We start from the raw sequence: 26154 nt of genomic DNA, 5'->3' as shown, positions 1-26154 counted from the left end.
TTCAAAGGACAAAGGACTCGGTTTGGCAACACGGCCTTCCATCTACCACCAACCTACTGAAGCGCAGCTCAGAGTAAATATTTATTGCATTTTCCTTTTCCAAATGGGCGGTAATTTAGAATGCATAAGATACTGTATTTACGATAGCACAGCTTCTTCCTTTGGTCCTCAGTCTTCCCGCTCTTTCACTCAAACCCCCTTCTTTTGTGTAACCAGCTGTCATATCTGTTCTGCCCGCTAGGGACGTTTTCCTTTATGACATAATTTGTAATCAAGTTATGATTAATTATGTGGATGTGTAATTCTATGTGATTAGTTAGGTATTTAGTAAATAAATAATTAAACCCAATTTTGTATTGCTGATTCAACTTGTTAGCCAGGGTTTGTGAAGATAACCAAGAATTTACAACTTTCAGATGAGACTGAATTAAGGTGACGATTAATATTGACTGCTATTGATGTAAAATATTACTAGGTCTTCAAGAGTTTATTCGGAAGACAACATCTCTATAAATATTATTTCGTGGTGCCCCGACTCTCTAGTTAATAACATTTACATGATTAGCTCAATCAGGTAATTTTTACGGTTCTCCTCTGAAGAGGAGGTGTAGCAAGGATCGGACCAAAATGTGGCGTAGTTGGTGTTCATGTTCTTTAATAAAGGAAAAACTCAAACATGAACATAATACAAAACAAACAACGTGAAAAAAACGAAACAGCCTATACTAGTGCAAACTAACACAGAGACAGGAACAATCACCCACCAAACACTCAAAGAATATGGCTGCCTAAATATGGTTCCCAATCAGAGACAACGATAAACACCTGCCTCTGATTGAGAACCACTCCAGACAGCCATAGACTATACTAGATAACCCCACTAAGCCACAATCCCAATACCTACAAAAAACCCAAGACAAAACACACCACATAATAAACCCATGTCACACCCTGGCCTGACCAAAATAATAAAGAAAATACAAAATACTAAGACCAGGGTGTGACAGTAATATTAATTACGGAGAAATTATTTTATAGAATAGCATGTCATATCACTTTATCCGGCATAGCCAAAGACACGACACTACCCTCCAGCAAAGTGGACATTTCAGATAATCATAAGATATTTCAGATCTTTCAAATACTTGGAGCGTTGGTTTAAGCCTGCATGGAATTCCAGATGGGTGAAGTTCACACTTCTAGAACTAATCCATTGGTTCCAATGCACCAGCCAATCAAGCACAGCTAAAACGTTTGAAAGATTTCACATTTTATTTGAACCCAGGTCTGCTAACTAACCACCCACTCCAGATATTACCAGTTATCCTGACCTAAAGGCCTCAGGTGACATCAGTGTGACCAACTGCTGTCACTACCTCTAACAGTGACTGACAGAAAATAAACATTTGTGAATACATCTTCAGGTCAGTGGAGTGAGAGAGAGGGTGATGGTGGAGCGAGAGAGAGGGTGATGGTTGAAAGAAAGGGTGACAGTTGAGAGAGAGAGAGAGAGAGAGAGAGAGAGAGGGTGCCAGTGGAGCGAGAGAGATGGTGATGGTGGAGCGATTAGAGAAGGTCACACGTGTAAGTAATATGTCAAGTTATAAACTCAGCAAAAAAAGAAAAGTCCCCTTTTCAGAACCCTGTCTTTCAAAGATAATTCGTAAAAATCCAAATAACTTCACAGATCTTCATTGTTTCCCATTCTTGTTCAATGAACCATAAACAATTAATGAACATACAACTGTGGAACGGTCGTTAAGACACTATAGTCAGGGGCGGTGTGTCACAGCATCATCGGACTGAGCTTGTTGTCATTGCAGGCAATCTCAACGCTGTGCGTTACAGGGAAGACATCCTCCTCCTTCATATGGTACCCTTCCTGCAGGCTCATCCTGACATGACCCTCCAGCATGACAATGCCACCAGCCATACTGCTCATTCTGTGCGCAATTTCCTGCAAGACAGGAATGTCAGTGTTCTGCCATGGCCAGCAAAGAGCCCGGATCTCAATCCCATTGAGCACGTCTGGGACCTGTTGGATCAGAGGGTGAGGGCTAGGGCCATTCCCCCCAGAAATGTCTGGGAACTTGCAGGTGCCTTGGTGGAAGAATGGGGTAACATCTCACAGCAAGAACTAGCAAATCTGGTGCATTCCATGAGGAGGAGATCCACTGCAGTACTTAATGCAGTTGGTGGCCACACCAGATACTGACTGTTACTTGTGATTTTGACCCCCACCCCCACCCCTACCCCTTTGTTCAGGGACACATTAATTCAGTTCTGTTAGTCACGTCTTTAGAACTTGTTCAGTTTATGTCTCAGTTATTGAATCTTGTTATGTTCATACAAATATTTACACGTTAAGTTTGCTGAAAATAAACGCAGTTGACAGTGAGAGGACGTTTCTTTTGTATGCTGAGTTTATGTCAAGTTATATGTCACTGCAGGTATCATAAAACTAATGTCAGCCAAGACAATTTTTATCTTTACCTTTATTTAACTAGGCAAGTCAGTTGAGAACAAATTCTTATTTTCAATGACGGCCTAGGAACTGTGGGTTAACTGCCTTGTTCAGGGGCAGAATGACAGATTTTGACCTTGTCAGCTCGGGGTTTCGATCTTGCAACCTTTCGGTTACGACTCCCAACGCTGTAACCTCTAGGCTACCTGCAGCCCTATTTATAACTACAATGGTTAAATGTCACTTTAAAAAAAAAAGTATTACATTTTATAAACGAGAACATATTACATCCGTACATACAGTAATATACATTGTCAAATGTCAACACATGAAGGAAGGCATGCATGCACACGCATGCACACACACACACACACACACACACACACACACACACACACACACACACACACACACACACACACACACACACACACACACACACACACACACACACACACTCTCAACATGTTTTCCTCTTTCCTCTTTCTTTCATCTAATCAGTCATGTCATTGTTGTTCCGTGCCATGGCTTTAGTGATAAGTCTTCCAGCCTGTCAAACAAATGCTGGGCTGTGAGGCTCAGCCCCACTGTCGGGGCTTCTTTAGTCATACAGAGTGTTTTCAATGTGCTCTCCAACCCCTCCAGCTATTCTCTCTGCTGTACCATTTACCCAGGGACCTCAGGCTTTCTGTTCTACCACTCTCTCTATGTCCCTCAGTTCTACCTCTCCCTATGTCTCTGATCTCCCTCCCTCTCTCTGCTCTACCTCTTCTCTCACTACATATCAGCACTCTCTTCTCCCTCTATCTGTACTCCGTCTCACAGCTCTTTCTCCTCACTAACTGAGAACTGAGACATTTGTCATCCAGCATCTGCTGTCTTTTCAACTGTCATGAGGAAACTGTGTAAAATACAAAGTAATAAAGTAGTAATAATACAAAAATGGTGTGTGTGTCATGTCATAAGAACATGTTGACGTTCAGTTTTCACATACAGTACTCTTCAGTTCTCTGGTGACATATGGGTGGATGACAGAAACTTAAGCTTTGACAACTTATGAATGGTCCTTTCAATAAGGAAGGAGCTGGGATGGCAGATGGCTTCGTGTCACTGATATACTGAGAATAAAGAAAATATTAACTTTACACATGACCATATTTCCTCACCAGAGAACATGATACATTAGTGGTTATGAATAGTGTACTTTGAAGCACACTACCTATTTATAGCTCTACCTAGTTAGTATTTATTTGCAACATTTGGTTGACCCGATTCTGGAAATAATCATCAATGATTCATAATGATGTGGACAAATGTAACATTTTCAGGTCATTTAGAGTCACTGTAAGCAAATGCATTGCAAAGAAAAAAGTATTGTAAAAATACCTCACTATCTCTCTCCCTCCCTACCTCTCCCCCTATCTATCTCTGTATGAGATCCTGTTATGAGGTCTCCTCCAGTGTCTTGCCGAGTATGATAATCCCATACTGAGGATTCGGGTCTAAACGTCCCTTTGATCCTACAGGTTTCACTCTGTTCCTTCACTCTGGGGTCTGGGGGTGCCCTGGGTTCCTCTGGGAAAGAATGCTTAGAGCAGAAAGAGTTTAAGGGAAACTATCCTCCATGATGGAACTGGAAGTACTTTGACAATAGCATTCTTATGTGGATTCTTATTAGAATGTCATTGCCTTTAGTGCCCAGCATGGCAAATCTCATACTGGGTCTCAAACTATACACCCAAGGCTCTCACCAAAAGAGACGTGTAAAGGGCATATGCCCTTGCTCTGAACTCCATCCCAATTTCCTTTCAGGCTATTCCATGCATTAATAACAATTTAATGGAACAAGTTATTTGTAGTATCAGCCTTAAAAATACACTGAATGAACTGAGCGTTAAAGATTCTGTTAATGAATGGACTAACAAACTGGGAGAACCATAAATCAAGTAACGAGCTAACTCACTTAATAAAGTGTCGAAAGGAGTCAAAGGTTGAAAAATAATAAAAAGGGCCACTTGGTGGTAACACAATCGCTTATTCCAGTGCAGCCGTCTCCCATCTGTTCTAATGGAACTGAATTAGAACCATCCATTGTGGGAGCCAATTACTTCTCGTCTGAACTCGTTCACAGCGCCTGTTTTTCAAGTCAAATGCAAGCTAGTTAATCAAATCGTATAGGACGGAGAAAATAAAAACTCTTAAGAATATGATGTAGGTGATTGAAGTCAGCGAAGGGGAAGACAATAAGTAAAAGTGAAAGTCATTTCCGAACTGCTTTCTCTTTTATTATTCGACTGAATTATGGAAAATGATGGAAATGCCGATGATTGTAAGATGTGTTTAACTGTTTCTTTTGGCAGAATGGTAATATGAGGCTATTATTGCAATTATGACCAATTATGCTTCATATTTTACCCACTTTATCAAGAAGGGGAATGAAAGTCTAAATTAAAACAAGTCAGCCATTAATAAAAAATAAAAATGCTCAACTTTTTTTTATTTTACAACCTTTTACATCTTTACAACCAGTTCAATGGGTTCAGAGCGTACTTCTCCAAGATGTCTTATAGTGTAAGGGAGAGGGGGAGAAATAGAACATTAATTTAGGATACCTTTAAACAAGACAAGATTTCATTAACTTTACATTTCTTAAACCAAGTCAAGACGATGAATGAAAAGGACTGGACCCCAATGGCCCATTGGTTTCCCTGAAAAATATATACATAACTTTGTCTGATTTAAATCAGAGTGTGCCAGTGATTGCTTTGATGTCTGAATTGAGCATCTCCAAAACCCATTTGGTTATAGATCTCACAGCCTGCTCACATAGAAGAGTGCAACATCCATATTACATTCCATTTCCAGACTTGAAATAGATATGTCTGAATAGTGAGGGGAATGGATAGAGTACTCAGGTAGCCTATGCAGGTACCCCTCTAGCTTGTGAAATTAAATCTGCAAAAAAATCATGATCAGAAATCTCTCTCTCTCTCGGAGACATCCACTGTGCTGCCTGTCCAGCTAAAGGGGCTTGGTCTGGACATAGCCCCTCCCTCTCTCATCTCTCTAATGGCTGCCCAAAACACTTAGTTCTGTGCCACTGGCAGGTACAGCAGCACCAGCCCACTTCAAAGGGGATTTTGATTAAGGCCATCTATCCAACTGTGACCACTGGCAATGCTCTAGCAAACCACCTAGTTCAGGCAGGTGTGCAAACATCCTGTTTTCTTCGATACTGTATGTTGCCTTCCTAATCCGTGAAAACAGGTGTAACAAAACAACACAATGGCAGTTATTGTTGTATACCCACTAATAAGCTTGGTTTGGAGACAAAGGCAACAGACAGATCATTACGTCTGAGGGACAAATCCCTGGCCTGTCGCAATTGCCTTTCTACAGGTCGTTATCCCCTTTACGCATCATGCCTTCCCAGTCACAGCAAACTCTATGCTCTCTTATTAAAGAGGTGGGAGAACAGGAGGCTGATTAGTCACATACACTCACACACGCGCACACACATGCAAGCATGCTCGCAGGCAGGTGCACACATATACACAAGCCTATACAGGCATCACACACACACTCATGTAGCTGGGGTGCCGCGCCAATGTCCGATGGTTTGTTGCATTGTGTTCTGGCGCCTTAAATAAGTCATGCTGAGGGTTGGCTTAATTGACAGCTCTGAATCACAGCGCGAAAGGAAAGGGGATATCAGAGCTGGACGTCTACAGGCTATATATTTGCTGTGCCTCCCCTCATTCAGATGGAAACAGCTCTGCCATACATTCCCAATGTATGATATAATACATAGGATAGAACATTACAATAGGACAGAACATTACCATAAAATTTAAAAAAGCCTTTAAGATCAATAGCTAATAGAATAAGGCACCAATGTTGAAATATGAATAGATAACATAGATGAAAGAATAGGAATTAGTGATGTAAAAACAGAATGGTTCAAATAGTGTTTCACAATAACAAAGCCCCTCAATGTAATTCAAAATTACCCACAATATGAATAAAAAGTGTTTACGAAATCACAGGTATAAATACGAACCACGTTCTCAATTAGGATTTTACTCTTCTATTAAAATACTATCTTAAAAAGGATGTTCAATTAAAAAACAATGTAACCTACTTTAGGCTCAATGAATGAGCCAATTAGTCAAATGGCTATTGAATCTGATACAGTTGAAGTCGGAAGTTTACATACACCTTAGCCAAATACATTTAAACTCCGTTTTTCACAATTCCTGACATTTAATCCTTGTAAAAATTCCCTGTCTTCGGTCAGTTAGGATCATCACTTTATTTTAAGAATGTGACATGTCAAAATAATAGTAGAGAGAATTATTTATTCAGCTTTAATTTCTTTCATCACATTCCCAGTGGGTCAGAAGTGTACATACACTCCCTATTTTTCCTCCAAATATAACGATGGTCATTATGGCCAAACAGTTACATTTTTGTTTCATCAGACCAGAGGACATAGTCTGTATTTTTTATGGCGCTTTTGGAGCAGTGGCTTCTTCCTTGCTAAGCGGCCTTTCAGGTTATGTCGATTAAGGACTAGTTTTACTGTGGATATAGATACGTTTGTACCCGTTTCCTCCAGCATCTTCAAAAGGTCCTTTGCTGTTGTTCTGGGATTGATTTGCAATTTTCACACCAAAGTACGTTCATCTCGAGGAGACACATCGCGTCTCCTTCCTGACCGGTATGATGGCTGCGTGGTCCCATGGTGTTTATACCTGCATACGGTTGTTTGTACAGATGACCGTGGTACCTTCAGGTGTTTGGAAATTGCTCCCAAGGATGAACCAGACTTGTGGAGGTCTACAATTTTTTTTCTGGGGTCTTGGTTGATTTCTTTTCATTTTCCCATGATGTCAAGCAAAGAGACACTGAGTTTGAAGGTAGGCCTTGAAATACATCCACAGGTACACCTCCAATTAACTCAAATTCTGTCAATTAGCCTATCAGAAGCGTCTAAAGCCATGACATAATTTTCTGGACTTTTCCAAGATGTTTCAAGGCACACTCAACTTAGTGTATGTAAACTTCTGACACGCTGGAATTGTGATACAGTGAATTATAAGTGAAATAATCTGTCTGTAAACAATTGTTGGAAAAATGACTTGTGTCATGCACAATGTAGATGTCCACCTCATGAAAAATGAGTTTTAATGTCTCCAACCTAAGTGTATATAAACTTCAGACTTCAACTGTACATGAATAGACAAAACACACCCACATAATTCATACAGAATCTCCATACCTGAATCACAGGGCATAAGGAAAGGGGACATCAGGGCTGGGCGTCGTACAGGCTATATATTTGCTGTGCCTCCCCTGTCTCCCCTCCCCTGCCACCGGACACTGAACGCTAGCAAGGCGCTAACATTAGCCTGCTAGCAAAATAGCTTCGTCATATTACTTCAGGAAAACAAACTTATAACATGAAATCCTGACTGATATTGTATGAGTAAAGTACAATGTTTTTATTGGTTACTGTGTCCATTTAGTGAGTTTTATCAAATAAAAAATGGGAGGGCGGAGAGGACACAGCCTACCTCTTTCAGATGGAAACAGCCCCGAACGAGCTCACGCGCGCAGCGCTGACGTCACACACAGAGCCCAACAAAATACAAGGAGATTCAACCAAAAACAAATGAGGGAAACTGGTGATTTGATTCATCACAGTTTACTAACTCCTGTTACACTCACACAGGTGAACACACGCATACTCTTAGAAAAAGGGTTCCAAATGGGTTCTTCAGCTGTCCACACAGGAGAACCGTTTTTGGTTCCAGGAAGAACCCTTTTTGGTTCCAGGTAGAACCCTCTGTGGAAAGGGTTCTACATGGAACCCAAAAGGTTTATTCAAAGGGTTCTCCTATGGGGCCATCCGAAGAACCCTTTAGGGTTCTATATAGCACCTTTTTTTCTAAGAGTACCTACAGAGCATCACACACAACAAGCTCGTCAGATGCTGTAGAAAACCCCAACAGAAGTCTCTCAGAGGTGAGAAGACAATCGTTTTTTTCTCCTCCTCCTCTTCCATTGCAACGCACCTTTGCAGAGGAGTCTGTACCGGTACTCCCTGTATATAGCCTCGCTATTGTTTTTTTTACTGCTGCCATTTAATTATTTGTTACTTTTATTTCTTATTTTTGTAGGTATTTTTCTTAAAACTGCATTGTACGTTTTAAGAAAGTTTTAAGTAAGCATTTCACTGTTGTATTCGGCGCATGTGACAAATAAAATGTGATTTGATTTGAGTATTTTTCTCTTATTGTAATGAGCTGGGCTAAGACAGTCCAAAGTCGCCAGCACCACACAGCGTGCCATGCCTCAACACTCTAAAGCTAAGCCTGAGCGCACCTCCCGTCTCACCTAAGGTCTTTGCTGAATTTGTAATTAAAATGTTGCTGAACGCAGGCTTCCACACTCAGCTACTGCTGCCTCGCAACAAAAAACAACAACAACACTTCTCCTTTTGGGGGGTAGAAGCGACTGAGTAATGTGCTAAGGATTTTAGAAAAGGGGAGAAACTAGTTTCAATAAAAGATGTCCATACATTTTTAGGATAAAAAATTGCCAAGCCAGCCAAGACACTGAGGAGGTCTGAGGAGGAGGAGGCGGCGTAATTGATCAAGCTTTGGAGGTCAGGTGGTGAGAGCGAGAGGGCTATGGAGAGAGAGAGGGCTAAAGAGAAAGAGGGCGAGAGAGAGATGTCGCTTCAGGCAATGGAATGTCCCAGATGAAGGGGGGTCGACAAGTGGCTTCAGCTATCACACAAGTAGTAAAATCAGTTATATGGATTAAAAAAAAGTTATTGTCTAGCCCTGCACACACACAAACTCAGAATATACCCTCTTCCCCAGTCAGCATTTTGCTGTAATGGAATAACTGCTGTGGCGCTGTCAGAGAAGGGTGCAGAGCTCCCCTATAATTGCAAAATAGCTGCACACTTATAAGTTCCCACACGCTCCCACCAAAACACACCAGCACTATGCAGCCCAGTAATTAAATGGTATCAGAGGACCAATAGAGCCCTATTGACACCCTTCTCTCTCCCTCTCTTCCCTCCTCTCCAAACTCTCCCCCTTTCCCCCTTCTCCTCGTCCCCCCTCTCCTCATCCCCTTTCCCCAGCGGACAGCTACACCACAGAGTTATTACTGCCAATCAGCTAATGCACCTGATGGCTTTGAAGAAGACTCTCTACAATTAGCAGCTATTAGCACTGGGTCCCTAATCCGAGCCAGAAATATGGCAAAGCACAGGAGAGAGAAGAGGAGAGTGGGTCTTTTTCGCTGTACAGTTTTTTCTCCATCTGTTCTCTAGTCTTTTTCTCTTTTGACCCTGTGTTTGCTTCGCTTGCTTTATGTCCCTTTTCCCTTCAAAAATTATATTAAGAGCTGCTTTAAGATTGCGGTTTACGCAGAGAGTGACGAATTAATAGTCTACTCTTAAGGGAATTTCGTTCCTGGTTGCTTAAGGTTAGGGTAAAGAAATGCAGGTTAGAGTTTAGGGTTAGGGGTTTAAGTTTTAAGAATGAGTTCATTTAGGTCAAAAGTGTAACTCACCATGGCCACCCCTTAGAGAGGCTGGCGAGCGGTAGATAGAGATGGGTGCAGATGAGTGATGCCGCGTCCCGTGGAGGTGATGCTCCGGGTGGGTATAGGACGTAGCCTGCTCCTGAGGTCCGGCGGCAGCCACGCTGTTATCCTGCCTCCCCCTGGGAGAAGAGCTCCACACAGACCCAGCTATACATCCCAGAGTCAGAGACCACATCCAGGGGCTCAGGCGCAGGCGGAGAGGACTGGGGTGGTGGTACATACCCCCTTCCCCGGAGCCCCGCGACAGCGCGAAACCGGAGGGACGAAGCATGATCCAAGCCCAAAGGACTGACAACAGATGTACGGCACGGGGGAAACTCTACTGAGACCAGGCTCATGATGGACACATCCCCATACTAGGACCACTACGAACCCACGTCCACTTGGTTTAGCTCCTGTACCCGTATTCAGGTCCGGCTTCAGTTTCAGCTAAACCCACAGCACTCCAGCTCAGAGTCGTTCCGGGGGAGAGGAGTCAGCGGATCTCTATATTGCTTTTACACCCCTTACACTGACATTGCAATCGGAGGTTTCAATCTCCTACAGAATTTCCCAGAAGAACAGCAAATTTAAACTCAAATTAGAGAGCTATTCTCATGTTCTAAATTGTCCAAGGGGAAAGCACATTGGGTATCTCTTTCGTGCTCTCACAGTCTTCACGCTCTTTGCCACTTTGCCCCGAAGGTAAAGCAAAATAAGTGTTTTCTCTTTCTCGCGCTTCTCTTTTCCTCGAAGGAAAGGAACATCTGATGACTTTCTGTCTCTCCCTCTCTGGACCTTTGTGTGTCGTCGTGTACAGCTCCTGCTGCTCTTCTGGCTGAGAGCGTATCTGCTGCGCTCACTCTCTCGCTCTCTGATGTGGCGCACTCTGCGTGTGTCTCGAGCAGCTATCAGTCGCACATGGCAGAGCGCCGCTTGTCCCTTTCGCTCTCTCTCTCTCTCTCTCTCTCTTTCTCTCTCTCTCTCTCTCTCTCTCTCTCACATACACACACACACACACACACACACACACACACACACACACACACACACACACACACACACACACACACACACACACACACACACACACACACACACACACACACACACACACACACACACACACACACACACACACACACACACACACACCCAATCAGCACAGATGAAGAGGAAAAATATAACCACCTGGTTTATCACCACTCATCCACATCCATATAGAAGAAATAACCACTGTTTTGAAAACAAAACAGCACATCTATCACCTAACATAAATACCACTTTCTCACTGTTTGCTCTGTGGCCACTGGTCCACTGTAGCGCTCCAAAGGTGCTGCAGTATAGACACCATGGGCAGAAAATAAATCCCCTTTCTTTTCTCTTCTCTTCTGTGTGTCTCAGTGCCTCATACTCCTCTCTGGGGGGGAGGAGTAGGGGGAGGAGGAGTAGGGGGGGGGGTCCTGGTGATTCCACTCACCCCCTCTGTCTCAGGCTCAGCACCTGAACACAGCCTCCTGCTCTGAAAGAGAGAAGAAGGGATCCTAATCGGATCCTTCACTGGATACAGCAGGCAACACCACTGAGAGCATGAGTGAGAGAAGGGAGATGCACAGGCAGACAGAGTGAGAGGAGGAGAGAGAGAGAGAGAGAGAGAGAGAGAGAGGGAGAGAGAGAGGGAGGGGGGGGCTCAGGTGAAACAACACAGTGGGAATGGGATGGGAGGGTTCAAAAGGGTGGGTGGGTGGGTGGTGCAGAAGGAGAAAAAACAAAATGGGCCAGCTTAATGCAAATCCTCATAGAAAGCAGAGGAGGGGGTGGGGGTGGAGAGGACTGCTGCAGAGAAGGGCAACTAGCGGTGTTCAGGGGAGGGAGACAGAGTGAGAGGGAAAGAGATATGGAGAGAGAGGAGTGAGACAAAGTCGGAGAGAGGAGGATGAGACAGAGAGAAAGAGAGAGGGGGGAATAGAGAGAGAATACTGGAAATGTGGTAAAGAGAGAGAGAGACAGAACTAAAAGCTGAGTGTGGATATGCGCTGCCAGCTCAGCCTTCGACAGAATCGGAATCAAATCGCTGTCTCCAGCCACGTCCCGCGCGATGGCAAACCAAAACTGACAAGGGAATATTCTAATGGAAAAGCTTTTGATCCTCCCTGATTTTCCGCATTTCTGTTCCCCTCTGATCGCATTAGGAAACCAGCGGCTCCCACCACGCTTCCCAAAATAGGAAATTAGGGAACACTAACGAGCTTAAGGTGCATGAGAACCACTGATGTTTCCACCCGTAATAGAACAAGGCTCTCGGAATCAAATTAGGACAATGCATTCGGTGCTATTTCCAACCATCCATTTGTGACTTTACCAAAGGAACTACTGGGAAGTGTAATGCTGATGCATGACATGGGAAATCAGATTAGGTCCTGGAACTACATTTTTAATGTAAGCTTGTACCCACGATGATCTAATTCTCTTCATTTTTACATTTCAAAAATACATTTAACTAAGACCTGACACATGCATTGTAGTCTATGCATAATTCAGACATTTCTTGCATTTCAAAATGAAATAAATACAAACAAAATGCCAGGGAGTTCAGACCTCTGTTAATCTATGGTTCTATCAGGCAGAATCAGAATACAGTGTGTGTGTGTGTGTGTGTGTGTGTGTGTGTGTGTGTGTGTGTGTGTGTGTGTGTGTGTGTGTGTGTGTGTGTGTGTGTGTGTGTGTGTGTGTGTGTGTGTGTGTGTGTGTGTGTGTGTGCGTGCGTGCGTGCGTGCGTGTACTGTACCTATCTATCCATGGGCCAATGTGGGGCACTGGCTGCATGCAAATCTCGGCTTAATGGACATTCAAATTCCGAGGAGGGACTCCTGGTCTTTGGCTCTGGGTTTGATTATCTCTGTCTGTGCTCTACATCTCAAACAGAGAACTAGTCCACTATCGGGAATATCAAGAGTGCTCTGAGTAATGTCTACTCTTTCCTCTCCCTTTGTATTCAATGAGAGTCAATATTAAACAACAGAAACTGTCTGGGTTCAGTGATTGCTTGGTGTTCCTCTGGCCCAGTGTTCCTCAACTCCATTCCTCGAGTACCCCCAACAGAACACATTTCTGTTGTAGCCTCGGACAAACTCACCTACTTCAACTCACTGAGGGCTTAATAATTAGTTAACAAGTTGTCCAGGGCTACAACAAAAATGTGCAGTGTTGGGGTTCTCGAGGACTGGAGTTGGGAAACATTGTTATAGACAGCCAATTGACTCCATATTGCTCAGATGAGAAGCAGATTTCCAGTATGTGTCGCTACCTGCTCTTCATAACTTCATCCTAACCCTACGTGGTAACAATTATTCATGCAGGTCCCCATAAAGAGAGTAGCAAGAAACGCGAGAAGAGAAATTGCATGTGTAAAGGGGGTTGAAAACCAATAACTGTGTAGGTTAAGTATCAAGAAGAAAAAAATCTCAGAGCTGGAAAGGTGCTCGTTTATCACAACTGCTATTTTTCTGTCCCATTAAATTCAGACACAACTCTTTTGTCGAATACATTTGGCACAAGGCAATACTAGAAAACAGGTTTTTCCAATGGAGGTACACAGAGAGGATATTTTGGGGGGGTTTGTTTATAATGAGTCGAAAACATGATTTATGTATCACAATGATAATCACGGGAATGATTGTCATTTCAGCTAGTGCATACAATCTACTAATGGAACATATAAATCAATCATTTGCATCCAGTGGTACAAATAGCTTTAATGTAGCTAGCATGAATATGTTCTTCTCATCCATCAACCATTTTCTTTATATGGTATATATGTTATACACTCAATATGCAACATATATTATTTTTTTTCTATCTCTCTGATGAACATGTAGAAACACACACACAAAATGTTGGTTTATTTGCAGTTTTTAAATAACTAATTGAATTTGTCCAACTCATCATAGATAAGCACAGAAAATGTGGAGCTCCAAAGCCTACTGACCTCATACCTGCACTCACTGCAACCCACAGACAAGTTGAGCAGTGCAGACGTCAGTCACATCCTGGGGAATCTGGAGGTGCCCACAGACAAATGTGCTTAACTACAATGACCAGAATCCATTGCACATACAGCTGCCTGTGGGCCAGCAGACAAATATGGAGAGGAAGCATTTCGCTACACTCGCATTAACATCTGCTAACCATGTGTATGTGGCAAATAAAATTTGATTTGATTTGATTTGAGGAAGAGCAATACAGAGACACGAGAGGGATAAGAGAGCAGTTGCATCCCTGAAATGTCTAAGTTTGACATATTATTTTACTACACTGATTCCACAATTGAAAGTGAGTATATCCTAAATCTCTTGACTTTATTAGGAACATTTTTCATCTGATTTGGAAAACTATTTAGAGTCATTAAATCGTATACAAAACAAAAGTCCAAAAAAATGTATTTGCTACATGTCTGTATTTGAATTGATATAATGTGGATTTGTGTTTTTTTCTCCTCTTATTTCTTTGTGGAATCCCTCTGGCTGTTATGTTTATGTTTTTCATGTTACTGTTTAATAAAAAATAAAACATTTATAAAATCTCTACAAAGGGGCCAGTTCTGGTCTAGAAGCATGATTTCAACTGCTCCTACAGTCTTGCTTCGGTACTGCAGTTTAACATACACCCGGCCCAGAAAGACAATTTCCATAGACAGCCACATAGACGAGTCAGATTAGAAAATTCCTAATAAGACACTTTAGTCGTCACCTTTGTGCAGAAAACATCGCTGAGACCGATTTTTCAAATAATCGTTGAGGACTATTTTTTTCTATCACTCACAGCCAAAGTTATTACAATTTTAAATTTATCCAATGTCTGCCATGTTTTTTTTTTCTCCTGAAATGAGGAAGTCGGCGTTGCTTGAGCTGCTCCCTGTGCATGCGCAATGAGTGCTAATGCGCATGTGATGTCGGTCCATAAATCAGCGTATGCGAACGCGAGTTGATTACCTTGAAAACAACAATCAGATTATCTTGGACGCAGTCTCCAGTTCTTTATACCTCAGTGATCTCTACATAACAATACATCTAATTGATTGATAGTTGTTATTTAGCCGTGTTAAAAGTATGCCCTATCTACTTTGAAAAACTACTGAAATAGTGATTTTGTCAGACAGCAGGCAGCTAGCCAGCTAGGCTAGCCCACCAGCCTGAAGGATGCCTCTTCAGGGAGCACAAAGATTCTTTGGCTGACTGGCTGGCTGCTACTACCTGAGCGGAGACGAGATGATGACTTGGAATTAAATAATAAGTCATCAAATAACATAAAAAGTGATATACACAATAACTGATATATTTGACTAAAGTCAAATATTGGTTTATATGGCTTATTAATAAGTGATAAGCAGTACATGGGCAACAACTACCATCATTGGGGTTTTATTATGAAATAATAAAGACATCGTACTAAAAACAAATATGTAATATACACAACCAAAATATTTGAATTTTTAAAAAAGTAATGTGAATAAATATGGTTAGAGCCTAATAAGTGATACAGTAGTAATGGGCGTTCACTACCATCAATAATTCTATTCTGTGTTGTTACAGCGTTGAACCATCATAATGCATTTACCATTAAAATACAACAAATCTCAAATTAAATTAAAAAAATTGATTCTTTTTCAAAAACCGACCCGAAACTAAACCAACCTCACACACTATTCGCTCAGCACTAACACACACACACCACACACACACCACACACACACACACACACACACACACACACACACACACACACACACACACACACACACACACACACACACACACACACACACACACACACACACACACACACACACACACACACACACACACACACACATACACACATACACACGCACTTCTCATGTCATAGCAGGACACTTCACATCTCAAGTGACAGTAGTTAGTCAGTCACTACACACACACACACACACACACACAAACACCTAAACAAGTGTGGCTAAGGTTTTCTTGCTAAACTTGCCACCCAGCTTGCAATGTACCCCTGACAGGAACTGTCACCATCTCCCTCCCCTCAATGCAATCCTCCACTAATTGTAGGGAAACACATGAATCACTTTAAATGTGGTCATGAAATATGAAACAACACAAGCCTAACTGTAACTTATCCAGGTAACAAAACGGTTTGACCACTTTTCTTCTTGTCACTGGCAGAAGCACAGGTTAAGAGACTAAATATAGCATAACATTAATTCTACTTTCTCTGTTAATATGCAGGAATCTGCAAAGACAGTTCAAAATACTATTACCAAGTCCTAAAGACATACTTTTCATGATGTCGTGGGAAAGACATCATATTCTGGTTGCTTAAAATAAGTTTACAAACCATCCAATTACATCCAGCATATAACCTGACCATGACGTCACAAAGTACATTATAATGACGTCACTGAAACCAATGTTGCCTTCTGGGGAAGTGCTATGTCAGATGTGACGGCGTAAAGCAGATAAAACATGTGTCTCCTCATGAATGGAGAGAGGAGATGGACGTGGTAAGTGCTAGAGAGGCTGATCTGTATGCATGAGAGACTGTTTGCTTCAGCTGGCCTGTCTTTGGTTTTGTTTCGCGCCTGAGGGGAAAGACTGGCATTTGAACTGCATGCTGGATACATTACAGGAGAGAGCTATGGTCAGCAGCATGCCTAGATACCACTCCCAGTTTCACACCATGTCAATCTCTTGACTATACAGTCCGCTCTATGGGAAGGAGACAGAGCGTGTGAAAGGCAGACTACATTTATAACTACATTTGTTGATTGACATGGTCTTAAACTCTGTCCACTAACGCTGATAGCACACGCAGTAGTTTTGGCTCAGTGCAGTCAAAATGCATGTGTTTGCATTTTGTGTTCAGTATCATATTGTACAACAGCTGATAAAACTAACACCGTAAATGTGTGGAATAATTTGATCAGTGTTATTTCCTGATAGTTGGTTGAAAATGCAATCTACACATGACGTTCTAATCAGCAGGTTTGCATGAGAGGGAGTTTCGGCTTTTCATGGTGAAATCACCATGCAGTAAATTGTAAAAAAGAAACGGAAATATTAAGACCTTTAGCTATGAAACTCAAAGTTGAGCTCAGGTGAATCCATTGTTCATCCCTTGGGATGTTTAAACAACTTGATTGGAGTCCACCTGTGGTAAATTCAATTGATTGGACATGAGTTGGAAAGGCACACACCTGTCTATATAAGGTCCCACAGTTGACAGTGCATGTCAGAGCAAAAACCAAGCCATGTGGTTGAAGGAATTGTCCGTAAGAGATGCAAGACAAGATTGTGTCAAGGCACAGATCTGGGGAAGGGTACAAAAACATTTCTCCAGCATTGAATGTCCCCAAGAACACAGTGACCTCCATCATTCTTAGAGCATGAGAAACAAGATTGTCTGGTCTGAGGAAACAAAGATTTAACTATTTGTTCTGAATGCCAAGCGTCACATCTGGAGGAAACCTAGCACCATCCCTACAGTGAAGCATGGTGGTGGCAGCATCATGTTGTGGGATGTTTTTCAGCAGCAGGGACTGGGAGACTAGTCAGGTTCGAGGGAAAGATGAACGGAAAAAAGTACAGAGGTCCTTGATGAAAACCTGCTCCAGAGTGCTGAGGACCTCAGACTGGGGCGAAGGTTCACCTTCCAACAGAACAACACTAAGCAGCCAAGACAACACAGGAGTGGCTTCGGGACAAGTTTCTGAATGACCTTGAATCGCCCAGCCAGAGCTTGAGCTCTTGACTTGAGCTCCTCATCCAACCTGACAGAGTTTGAGAGGATCTACAGAGAAGAATGGGAGAAACTCCCCAAATACAGGTGTGCCAAGCTTGTAGCATCATACCCCAGAAGACTTGAGGCTGTAATCGCTGTCAAAAGTGCTTCAACAAAGTACTGAGTAAAGGGTCTGAATACGTATGTAAATTTGATATTTCAGATTTTTTTGATACATTTGTAAAAATTTTGAAAAAACTGTTTTTGTTTTGTCATTATGGGCTATTGTTTGCAGATTGAGTGAAAACAATATTTAATACATTTTAGAATAAGGCTGTAACGTAATAAAATGTGGAAAAAGTCAACAGGTCTGAATACTTCCCGAATGCACTGTATACCACTGCCAGACAGTCCTTGCAAAATTATTGCTTAAGAAATAGTTTTTAGCTACAAAAGCAATTTTTTACAGTGAGGTACTTAATTGACACCCAGAAATGTTTCATATTGATATAAACATGGCTGCATTGGGCCTTTAAATATGTAGTATAACTAACCTTGGGGTGCTCCAAAGTTAATGTCTTGTTTCATTGGGGAAAGGGATAGAACCGACCTTGGTTGAAATAGATGATGCAAACCACAAGCGACACAAGTTAATTCCAATATTTACACATTTATATTAAATATTTTCATTTATATGCGTTTTTTTTTTGTGCGTGTACATGCTTGAACGTTTTTGTTTTTCTGTATGTATGTGTGTTTTCATGCATGCAATCAGATTTGTGCGTTTGTCTATGTAGATATAATTACAGTATGTTATCTATTTGTTATACACACAAATACATCTTAGCTGACACTACTGCTGAATCCATCACCATCCAGTGCACTGTATTAACAGTTGAGCCAATAAGGGGAATTACAGCAAATCAATAGGACACAGCCTGCTTATCACTAAAGGAAGGCTTTAGTGCCTTGGTCATAGAAGAGGAGAGGTCAAGGAGGATCGTTAGCTCAAAGGCCGGCGTGTTTCTTTACTGCTCACACAGGCAAACATGCATACGCAAGCATCACACACACACACCTGCTTCCCCCGTCATCGCTGTGTGTGTAGAGTATGCAGAGAAAGACATACGTTATACTGTAGGCCTACTGCTATTTCTTTACAGTCCAGTCAATAACTTAGACCACATTGAATGTTAGAACATGCTGACAATGTTCATTTCCACTGAACCTCTGTTCCCTGCCTCTGTCTGTCTGCCTAGTCTATCACAGTGTTCACAGTGAGAAATGGATATGGCAGTGACTGTATGCAGATCTGTTAGCAACTAATAGAAGCCATGTGTCCTGGTGGGAGAGAAATGACAGTGTTACACCGGCTGCAAAGCCTATCATCTTTTAATGTCATCGCACAGGACATCATCTGATTCCTCTAATACATGATTCAAGAAGGAATGCATGTCACTTTTCAGAATATTTGGAATGTAGAATTTGGAATTTAGAATATTTTATATAATTTTAGAATACAGGACATTGAATGTGGACTTTAACTGTTTTAAATTAGGGAAAATAGGGATTTATTGTGTTAATGAACCAATATGAATTCATTCCATTCAGGCTTTCGTCGCTATCACATGTATTTATTAAAAAACATGAACATGATTTTTTACCTTGCCAGTGGTAAAAACCTCACCTAATTCTCTATGCCTCCACTTTCTTGTTTATTTCTTTGCATCTATGTCTCCCCTTCATATGTTTCATTTGGTTTGATCCACATGTTTACCCAATACTTCCTCTATTCTGGAATGTGTTTTGAGGGTGTGGGCTCTGCTTGATGGATATGAATTACACAAATACTATTAAACATCAATACACCACAATGCGTACCTTATCTATTCGTGTTAGTGTCTTTGATTATAAAGCAACTAAGCTGCTGTAGAAATCTAGCTGAGGATTTCATTGTACTGCATTCTAGTCTAGGTTTGGGCTTGGGTATACATCCAATGGGTAAAAAAAAAAAGTTAAAGTCTAACATATTGTTATTGTTATTGTTTTTTGCTCTAAAAGCAGCAAACATAATCACCCTCTCACATATGCATGCTCCAATCTCTCCAGTACTTATTATTTTACTGCGAAACAGACAGAATTATGCCAAACTTGTTTCCTGGGACCCAAAAAATACCATAAAAGAAAATGACTTAGTGGATGATTGCCTTCAGTGTTTTCCACCTGCTTAAAAGGCAATAGCGTTGGTGATATATCCCCTGCTCTGCAATGCTATGCTTCCAGGCAGGTGTTCTGACGATTTGACTAAAAGAAAACAGATGAAAATTAATCTTCAGGAGAAGTTCATTCAGCAGTAATGGGCGGGCTTTATAACTAAACTGGTTAATCAATTTTCCACCTCACTGAGGCAGGAGCGTTCTCCGAACATTTTTCACATTGAAATCATATCAGGACGAGAGTTGCAAAAAAATGAACGCATTCCTATTTTTTTCCTTCATTATTGCTCTGTTTCAACGTGTAGTGACATTATTTTCAGGAAGGAAATACCTTATGAGACCGTATATTTTTTTTCTTGCGTATAATATGTCTCTGTGGAACAGTAGGTCTTAACAGAGTTCAGACAGAATTACATCATCTTACATTATACATCATGTACATTACCGTTCAAAGGTTTGGTCTCTTAGAAATGTCCTTGTTTTTGAAAGAAAATACATATTTTGGTCCATTAAAATAACATCAAATTGATCAGAAATACAGTGTAGATATTGTTAATGTTGAAAATGACTTGTGGCTGGAAATGGCAGATTTTTAATGGTATATCTACAGTATATAGGGGTACAGAGGCCCATTATCAGCAACCATCACTCCTGTGTTCCAATGGCACGTTGTGTTAGCTAATTTAAGTTTATCATTTCAAAAGGCTAATTGATCATTAGAAAACCCTTTTGCATTATGTTAGCACAGCTGAAAATGGTTGTTCTGATTAAAAAAGAAATAAAACGGGCCTTCTTCAGACTAGTTCAGTATCTAAAGCATCAGCATTTGTGGGTTCGATTACAGGCTTAAAATGGCCAGAAACAAATAACTTTCTTCTGATAATCATCAGTCTATTCTTGTTCTGAGAAATGAAGGCTATTCCATTCGAGAAATTGCCAAGAAACTGGTACAATGCTGTGTACTACTCCCTTCAAGAACAGCGCAAACGGTCTCTAACCAGAATAGAAAGAGGAGTGGGAGGCCACGGTGCACAACTGAGCAAGAGGACAAGTACATTAGAGTGTCTAGTTTGAGAAACAGATGCCTCACAAGTCCTCAACTGGCAGCTTAATTAAATAGTACCCACAAAACACCAATCTCAACGTTAACAGTGAAGAGGCGACTCCGGAATGCTGGCCTTCTAGGCAGAGTTCCTCTGTCCAGTGTCTGTGCCAGCATCCTGGAGTCGCCTCTTCACTGTTGACGTTGAGACTGGTGTTTTGCGGATAATATTTAATTAAGCTGCCAGCTGAGGACTTGGGAGGCATGTGTTTCTCAAACTAGACGCAAAAGAAGGACATTTCTACGTTACCCCAATCTTTTGAACGGTAGTTTATATACAGTGCCTTGGGAAAGTATTCAGACCAATTTACTTTTTCCACATTTTGTTATGTTACAGCCTCCTTCTTAAATGGATTTAATAAATAAAAATCCTCAGCAATCTACACACAATACCCCGTAATGACAAAGCAAAAACAAGTTTGTAGAAATGTTTGCAAAGATATTAAAATTTTAAAACAGAAATACCTTATTGACATAAGTATTCAGACCCTTTGCAATGAGACTCAAAATTGAGCTCAGTTGCATCCTGTTTCCATTGATGATCCTTGAGATGTTTCTACAACTTGATTGGAGTCCACCTGTGGTAAATTCAATTGATTGGACATTATTTGGAAAGGCACACACCTGTCCATATAAGGTCCCACAGTTGACAGTGCATGTCAGAGAAAAAACTAAGCCATGAGGTCGAATGAATTGTTCGTTGAGCTGCGAGACAGGATTGTGTCGAGGCACAGATCTGGGGAAGGGTACCAACACATTTCTCCAGCAAGGTCCCCAAGAACACAGTGGCCTCCATCATTCTTAAATGGAAGAAGTTTGGAACCACCAAGACTCTTCCTAGATCTGGCCACCCAGCCAAACTGAGCAATTGAGGGAGAGAAGGGCCTTGGTCAGAGAGGTGACCAAGAACCCGGTAGTCACTCTGACAGAGCTCTAGAGTTCCTCTGTGGAGATGGGAGAACCTTCCAAAAGCACAACCATCTCTGCAGAACTCCAACAATCAGGCCTTTATGGTAGTGGCCAGACGGAAGCCAATCCTCAGCAAAAGGCACATGACAGCTCTGGTTTGATGAAACCAAGATTTAACTCTTTGGCCCGAATGCCAAGCTTCACGTCTGGAGGAAAGCTGGCACCATCCCTACAGTGAAGCATCACGGTGGCAGCATCATGTTGTGGAGATGTTTTTCAGCAGCAGGGACTGGGAGACTAGTTAGGATTGAGGCAAAGATGAACGCAGAAAGGTACATAGAGATCCTTGATGAAAACCTGATCCAGAGCGCTCAGGACCCCAGACTGGGGAGAATGTTCAGCTTCCAACAGGACAATGACCCTAAGCACACAGCCAAGACAATGCTGGAGTGGCTTCGGGACAAGTCTTTGAATGTCCTTGAGTGGCCCAGCCAGAGCATGGACATGAACACGATCGAGCATCTCTGGAGGGACCTGAAAATAGCTGTGCAGCAACGGTCCCCATACAACCTGACAGAACTTGAGAGGATCTGCAGAGAAGAATGGGTGAAACTCCCCAAATACAGGTGTGCCAAGCTTGTAGCGTCATACCCAAGAAGTATCGGGGATGTAATTGATGCCAACGGTGCTTCAATAAAGTGCTGAGTAAAGGGTCTGAATACTTATGCAAATGTGATATCAGTTCTTTATTTGTAATAAATTTGCAAAAATGTCTAAAAAACTATTTTTGCTTTGCCATTATGGGGTATTGTGTGTAGATTGATGAGGGGGGAAACTATTTCATCAATATTAGAATAAGGCTGTAACGTAACAAAATGTGGAAAAATGTATGGGGTCTAAATACTTTCCGGCACTGTACGGTATTGATCAGTGAGAATTGAATTTGAGCTGACAAGAGTCTCTCTCTGTTTTACAACATCTGTGTGGCTTTGGATTTACAATGATAGGGTGGGACTTTTAGAAATCTATCTGATTGACAGGAGCGCGTAAGGGACGGGTTGCACTAACCGAAAAATGACACGCTTCAAACCAATCAAGTTTTTTTTACCTCATTAAAAATGACAACCATGTTCCTTTAGTCTGCCTCTTTGCCCAAACCCTGGCAACAGCATCGAGAGCTTGAGACTATAAGGTTCTACAGTATCTGCAAAAAAGATGATTCTGAGATAAGTGGCTTTACAGTTCCAACCCCTCATTGGTTTGAATGGTGTCAGCAATTTTGATCTTGTATTCTTTTGAACTTAACAACATGAATTGGGGGTATTTAGAGTACTATATAGGTAGACAAAATTGAAAAGAACAAGGATTTAAATATCATTAACTCAAATTTGACAAAAATGCTGACAGAACCTTACAGTCCCAAAGCTATCGAGCTCCGAAATCCAATTTGAGGCTGCGATGACGTCTCGTGTCATGCTGCTTCCTCAGAAGTTGAGCAATTTGACCTGATCAAAAGCTGGGAGACAAGTATAAACAAGAAATAATTTCTAATTTGCAGTTATCACTCTCCCAGTGTTGCCTATTGCCAATTGTGCAAGGGACTCTTCCTGTTTAGGTCTGATGCTGCTCCTCTCTCTCTTTGTTGAGGTTTCTGTCAGCAAGACGGCATTTGCAAGAAAGGAAAAAAGAAAGAAAGTTAGGAACATGAATCAAAGGGAAGCAGGAAGTTTGTCGGTGGTGGTGCGACAGGCTGATACAATTATCAGCTGTGTGCAATGCTCTGAGAAGCACGTAACCACGGGAACACTAATTAGCATTCTGTTTGTGAAGTTCCCCCGGCTTCCGCTCAGCATCTAATTGAAGCGCTCAACGATCATTATTAATTTGTGTCTAATTGGGGTTGTTACATATTGATTTTGGGGAGAAAACATCTCAATAACAGAGGAGAAGTCTGGAGTTCATCATAGATGCTGTCGGATGCTCGGAAGGCGAGGAAAGGACATTTAACAGCAAGGAAAACTGTTGTCCTTTGGGGTTATGGATTTGCACGTTTTTTGTGAAACTGGTTGGTGTTGTAGAGAGAAAGGTTGCTTGGTATTTCTAAGCAGCCATATTCAACGTGCAAAGGATATTAGAATTCAACAATTAATTTGCCAACCATGAACCTCAAACAAAGATGACTCCAACAAACCTTCAAGGACACACATTTCTGAGGAAACACATCACTGTGATGTAGTTTATTACAAAATCATGGCTTTTGTCAGGTCGCATATTTTAAGGGGTGACTTTCTAAGACATTGCAATGGTGGCTATATCCGCGCGCTGTATGTAGCACAGAGGCAAATTGGGAAGGACAGAGAGGAACACAATTGCCAGGACCAAGACATGGAGAATAAAAAAAGTGAAGAGAAAAATCGAACAGGATCACACCGTCAGAGGCAGAGCAGCCCCTTAAGGAATACCAAAGAGAGGAAATAGGTTTGCGGCCTATTTTTTTTTTATTAGATTGTAATACCTCTCTCACTCTCTCTCTCGCCTCTGTCTTTTCCTATTATCCTCTCTCTGTCTCTCACCATCTCTCTCTCTATCTGACTGTAGAGCTTTGGGGGCCAAAGACACAATCGCGAGTGCGAGAGAAAGAACCATCTTATCGTCTCTTGCAGTATCAAAGGTCGTCATATTTCATCATGCCATAAGACAAGAGAGATATCTATCTCCCTTTCAAGTGTAAACACACACCGTGGAGCAAGGAGTGAAACCTGCAAACAAAGGCAAGTCTCTGTGGGCAATAACATCTGCTATCTCCTTTGAGATGGAGTACTGCGATAACAAAGTATTCTAATTGATTTCTCTGCCTCCTCTTGTCTCCTGGTGCATGGTAATTGAATAGGCCGTTACTGTAAGAGATTAGTTTTGGCCTTGGGCTGTTCAAAGAACTGGGGTTTAAGGTACAGGCATGGAAACATGCAGTCTGTAGTCAATCCCTGATGTATTGTTACCCACAATTGGACTTTATTGTTTAAACTTCCTAATGCTAAATCTGTAACTTACAGTATGTCACAGGTAAACATCATGTTCAGGCCTGCAACAACTGAAATTCCAGGGCAGATTTTACGAAGACTTTTCAAGGCGATTATTGCTCCATTCACACTAACTTTCCAAAACAGATCGTTGTGTGAGAAGCTGCCTTTGATAAAACAGTGGGTTAATAAAAAACAATGTCAAACGTTTGCAGAAAACACAGCAAACGCTGATGAAGAAGGCTACTAGATGGAATATCAGCCATAGCCTGCTATAGAGTTTGTCCAACCAGTACTGTAGTACTTGAAAGATACAAAATTAATAAGACACAGTATGCTCAATGATTGATGTTTTCGGACATAAAAAGCCAGTGTTTAGTATGAAATGTACACTGCGAGCCAAGTAGCAGCTAGCTAGCAATATACAAACACCACAGCGAGATTTCCAACTGAACTGAACAGAGTGAGCCTCTTTGTATCTTTGACATTTTGTCTGAGTGTGTTGGACAGCTTCCAGTAAAATGACCCAGGAAGAAAGGAAGATGGATGCCGCTGATAGTGGGCTATCAGTCCGCCCGCCCATCACTGTGCCTGGGCACATTCATCACCCGCTCCCACTGTTTGTTCCCCGGCCCACATTAAGGGCCCTTACATTTGAATCCTCTTGATCTAAATAGAAATTGATTTATTGTCGTCGGTGGCAGGCTCCGGTGCTCGTGTCTGACATTGGAAATTTGTTCTGGCAGTGCTCCTGCTTTTTCCTCCTGCCGTTTTTCTCTTCCTAGAACTCGGAATGCTAACTAGGAAGTGGGAAGCTTGGGAGCAGATAGGCGGAGGCGGAGGCAGTGTTGCGTGCGTTTGAACCGCATTGCTGTCGTTGAAGATGTCGCCTCATTTAGACTCTGATGTATGAACTCTACATTTGATGTGGCAGATTGAGGTTCTGTATGTATATTGTGTCTAAATGTATATGGGGGAAACAGCAGTAGAATACTCCCCAGCATGGGCTACAAGGCATTATAAACTGCCAGATACATGGAATAACTCAATTTAACATGACAGACAACCGGAATTAAC

General features: G+C 41.7%; 1 protein-coding gene across 23 annotated transcripts in view; it reads right to left on the bottom strand.

Moving 5' to 3' along the window:
* The window catches only part of nrxn3a (neurexin 3a), a 426603-nt gene that overhangs the window by 162339 nt on the left and 238110 nt on the right, over window positions 1-26154 (bottom strand). The window contains exon 1 of one of the 23 annotated variants that reach the window (XM_020487534.2): window positions 10058-11037. The exons of 21 other annotated variants lie outside the window; for them this stretch is intronic. In XM_020487534.2, coding sequence (XP_020343123.1) covers window positions 10058-10361 — 304 coding nt within the window. In that variant the 5' untranslated portion in view covers window positions 10362-11037. Of the gene's footprint in view, window positions 1-10057; window positions 11038-26154 lie in introns of those variants that run through there. One more of the 23 variants, XM_031828543.1, reaches the window with a different exon arrangement.

This window comes from Oncorhynchus kisutch, linkage group LG7, assembly GCF_002021735.2.
Source record: "Oncorhynchus kisutch isolate 150728-3 linkage group LG7, Okis_V2, whole genome shotgun sequence".
Taxonomy (NCBI): domain Eukaryota; kingdom Metazoa; phylum Chordata; class Actinopteri; order Salmoniformes; family Salmonidae; genus Oncorhynchus; species Oncorhynchus kisutch.
This window is presented reverse-complemented; position numbering and strand designations above follow the sequence as displayed.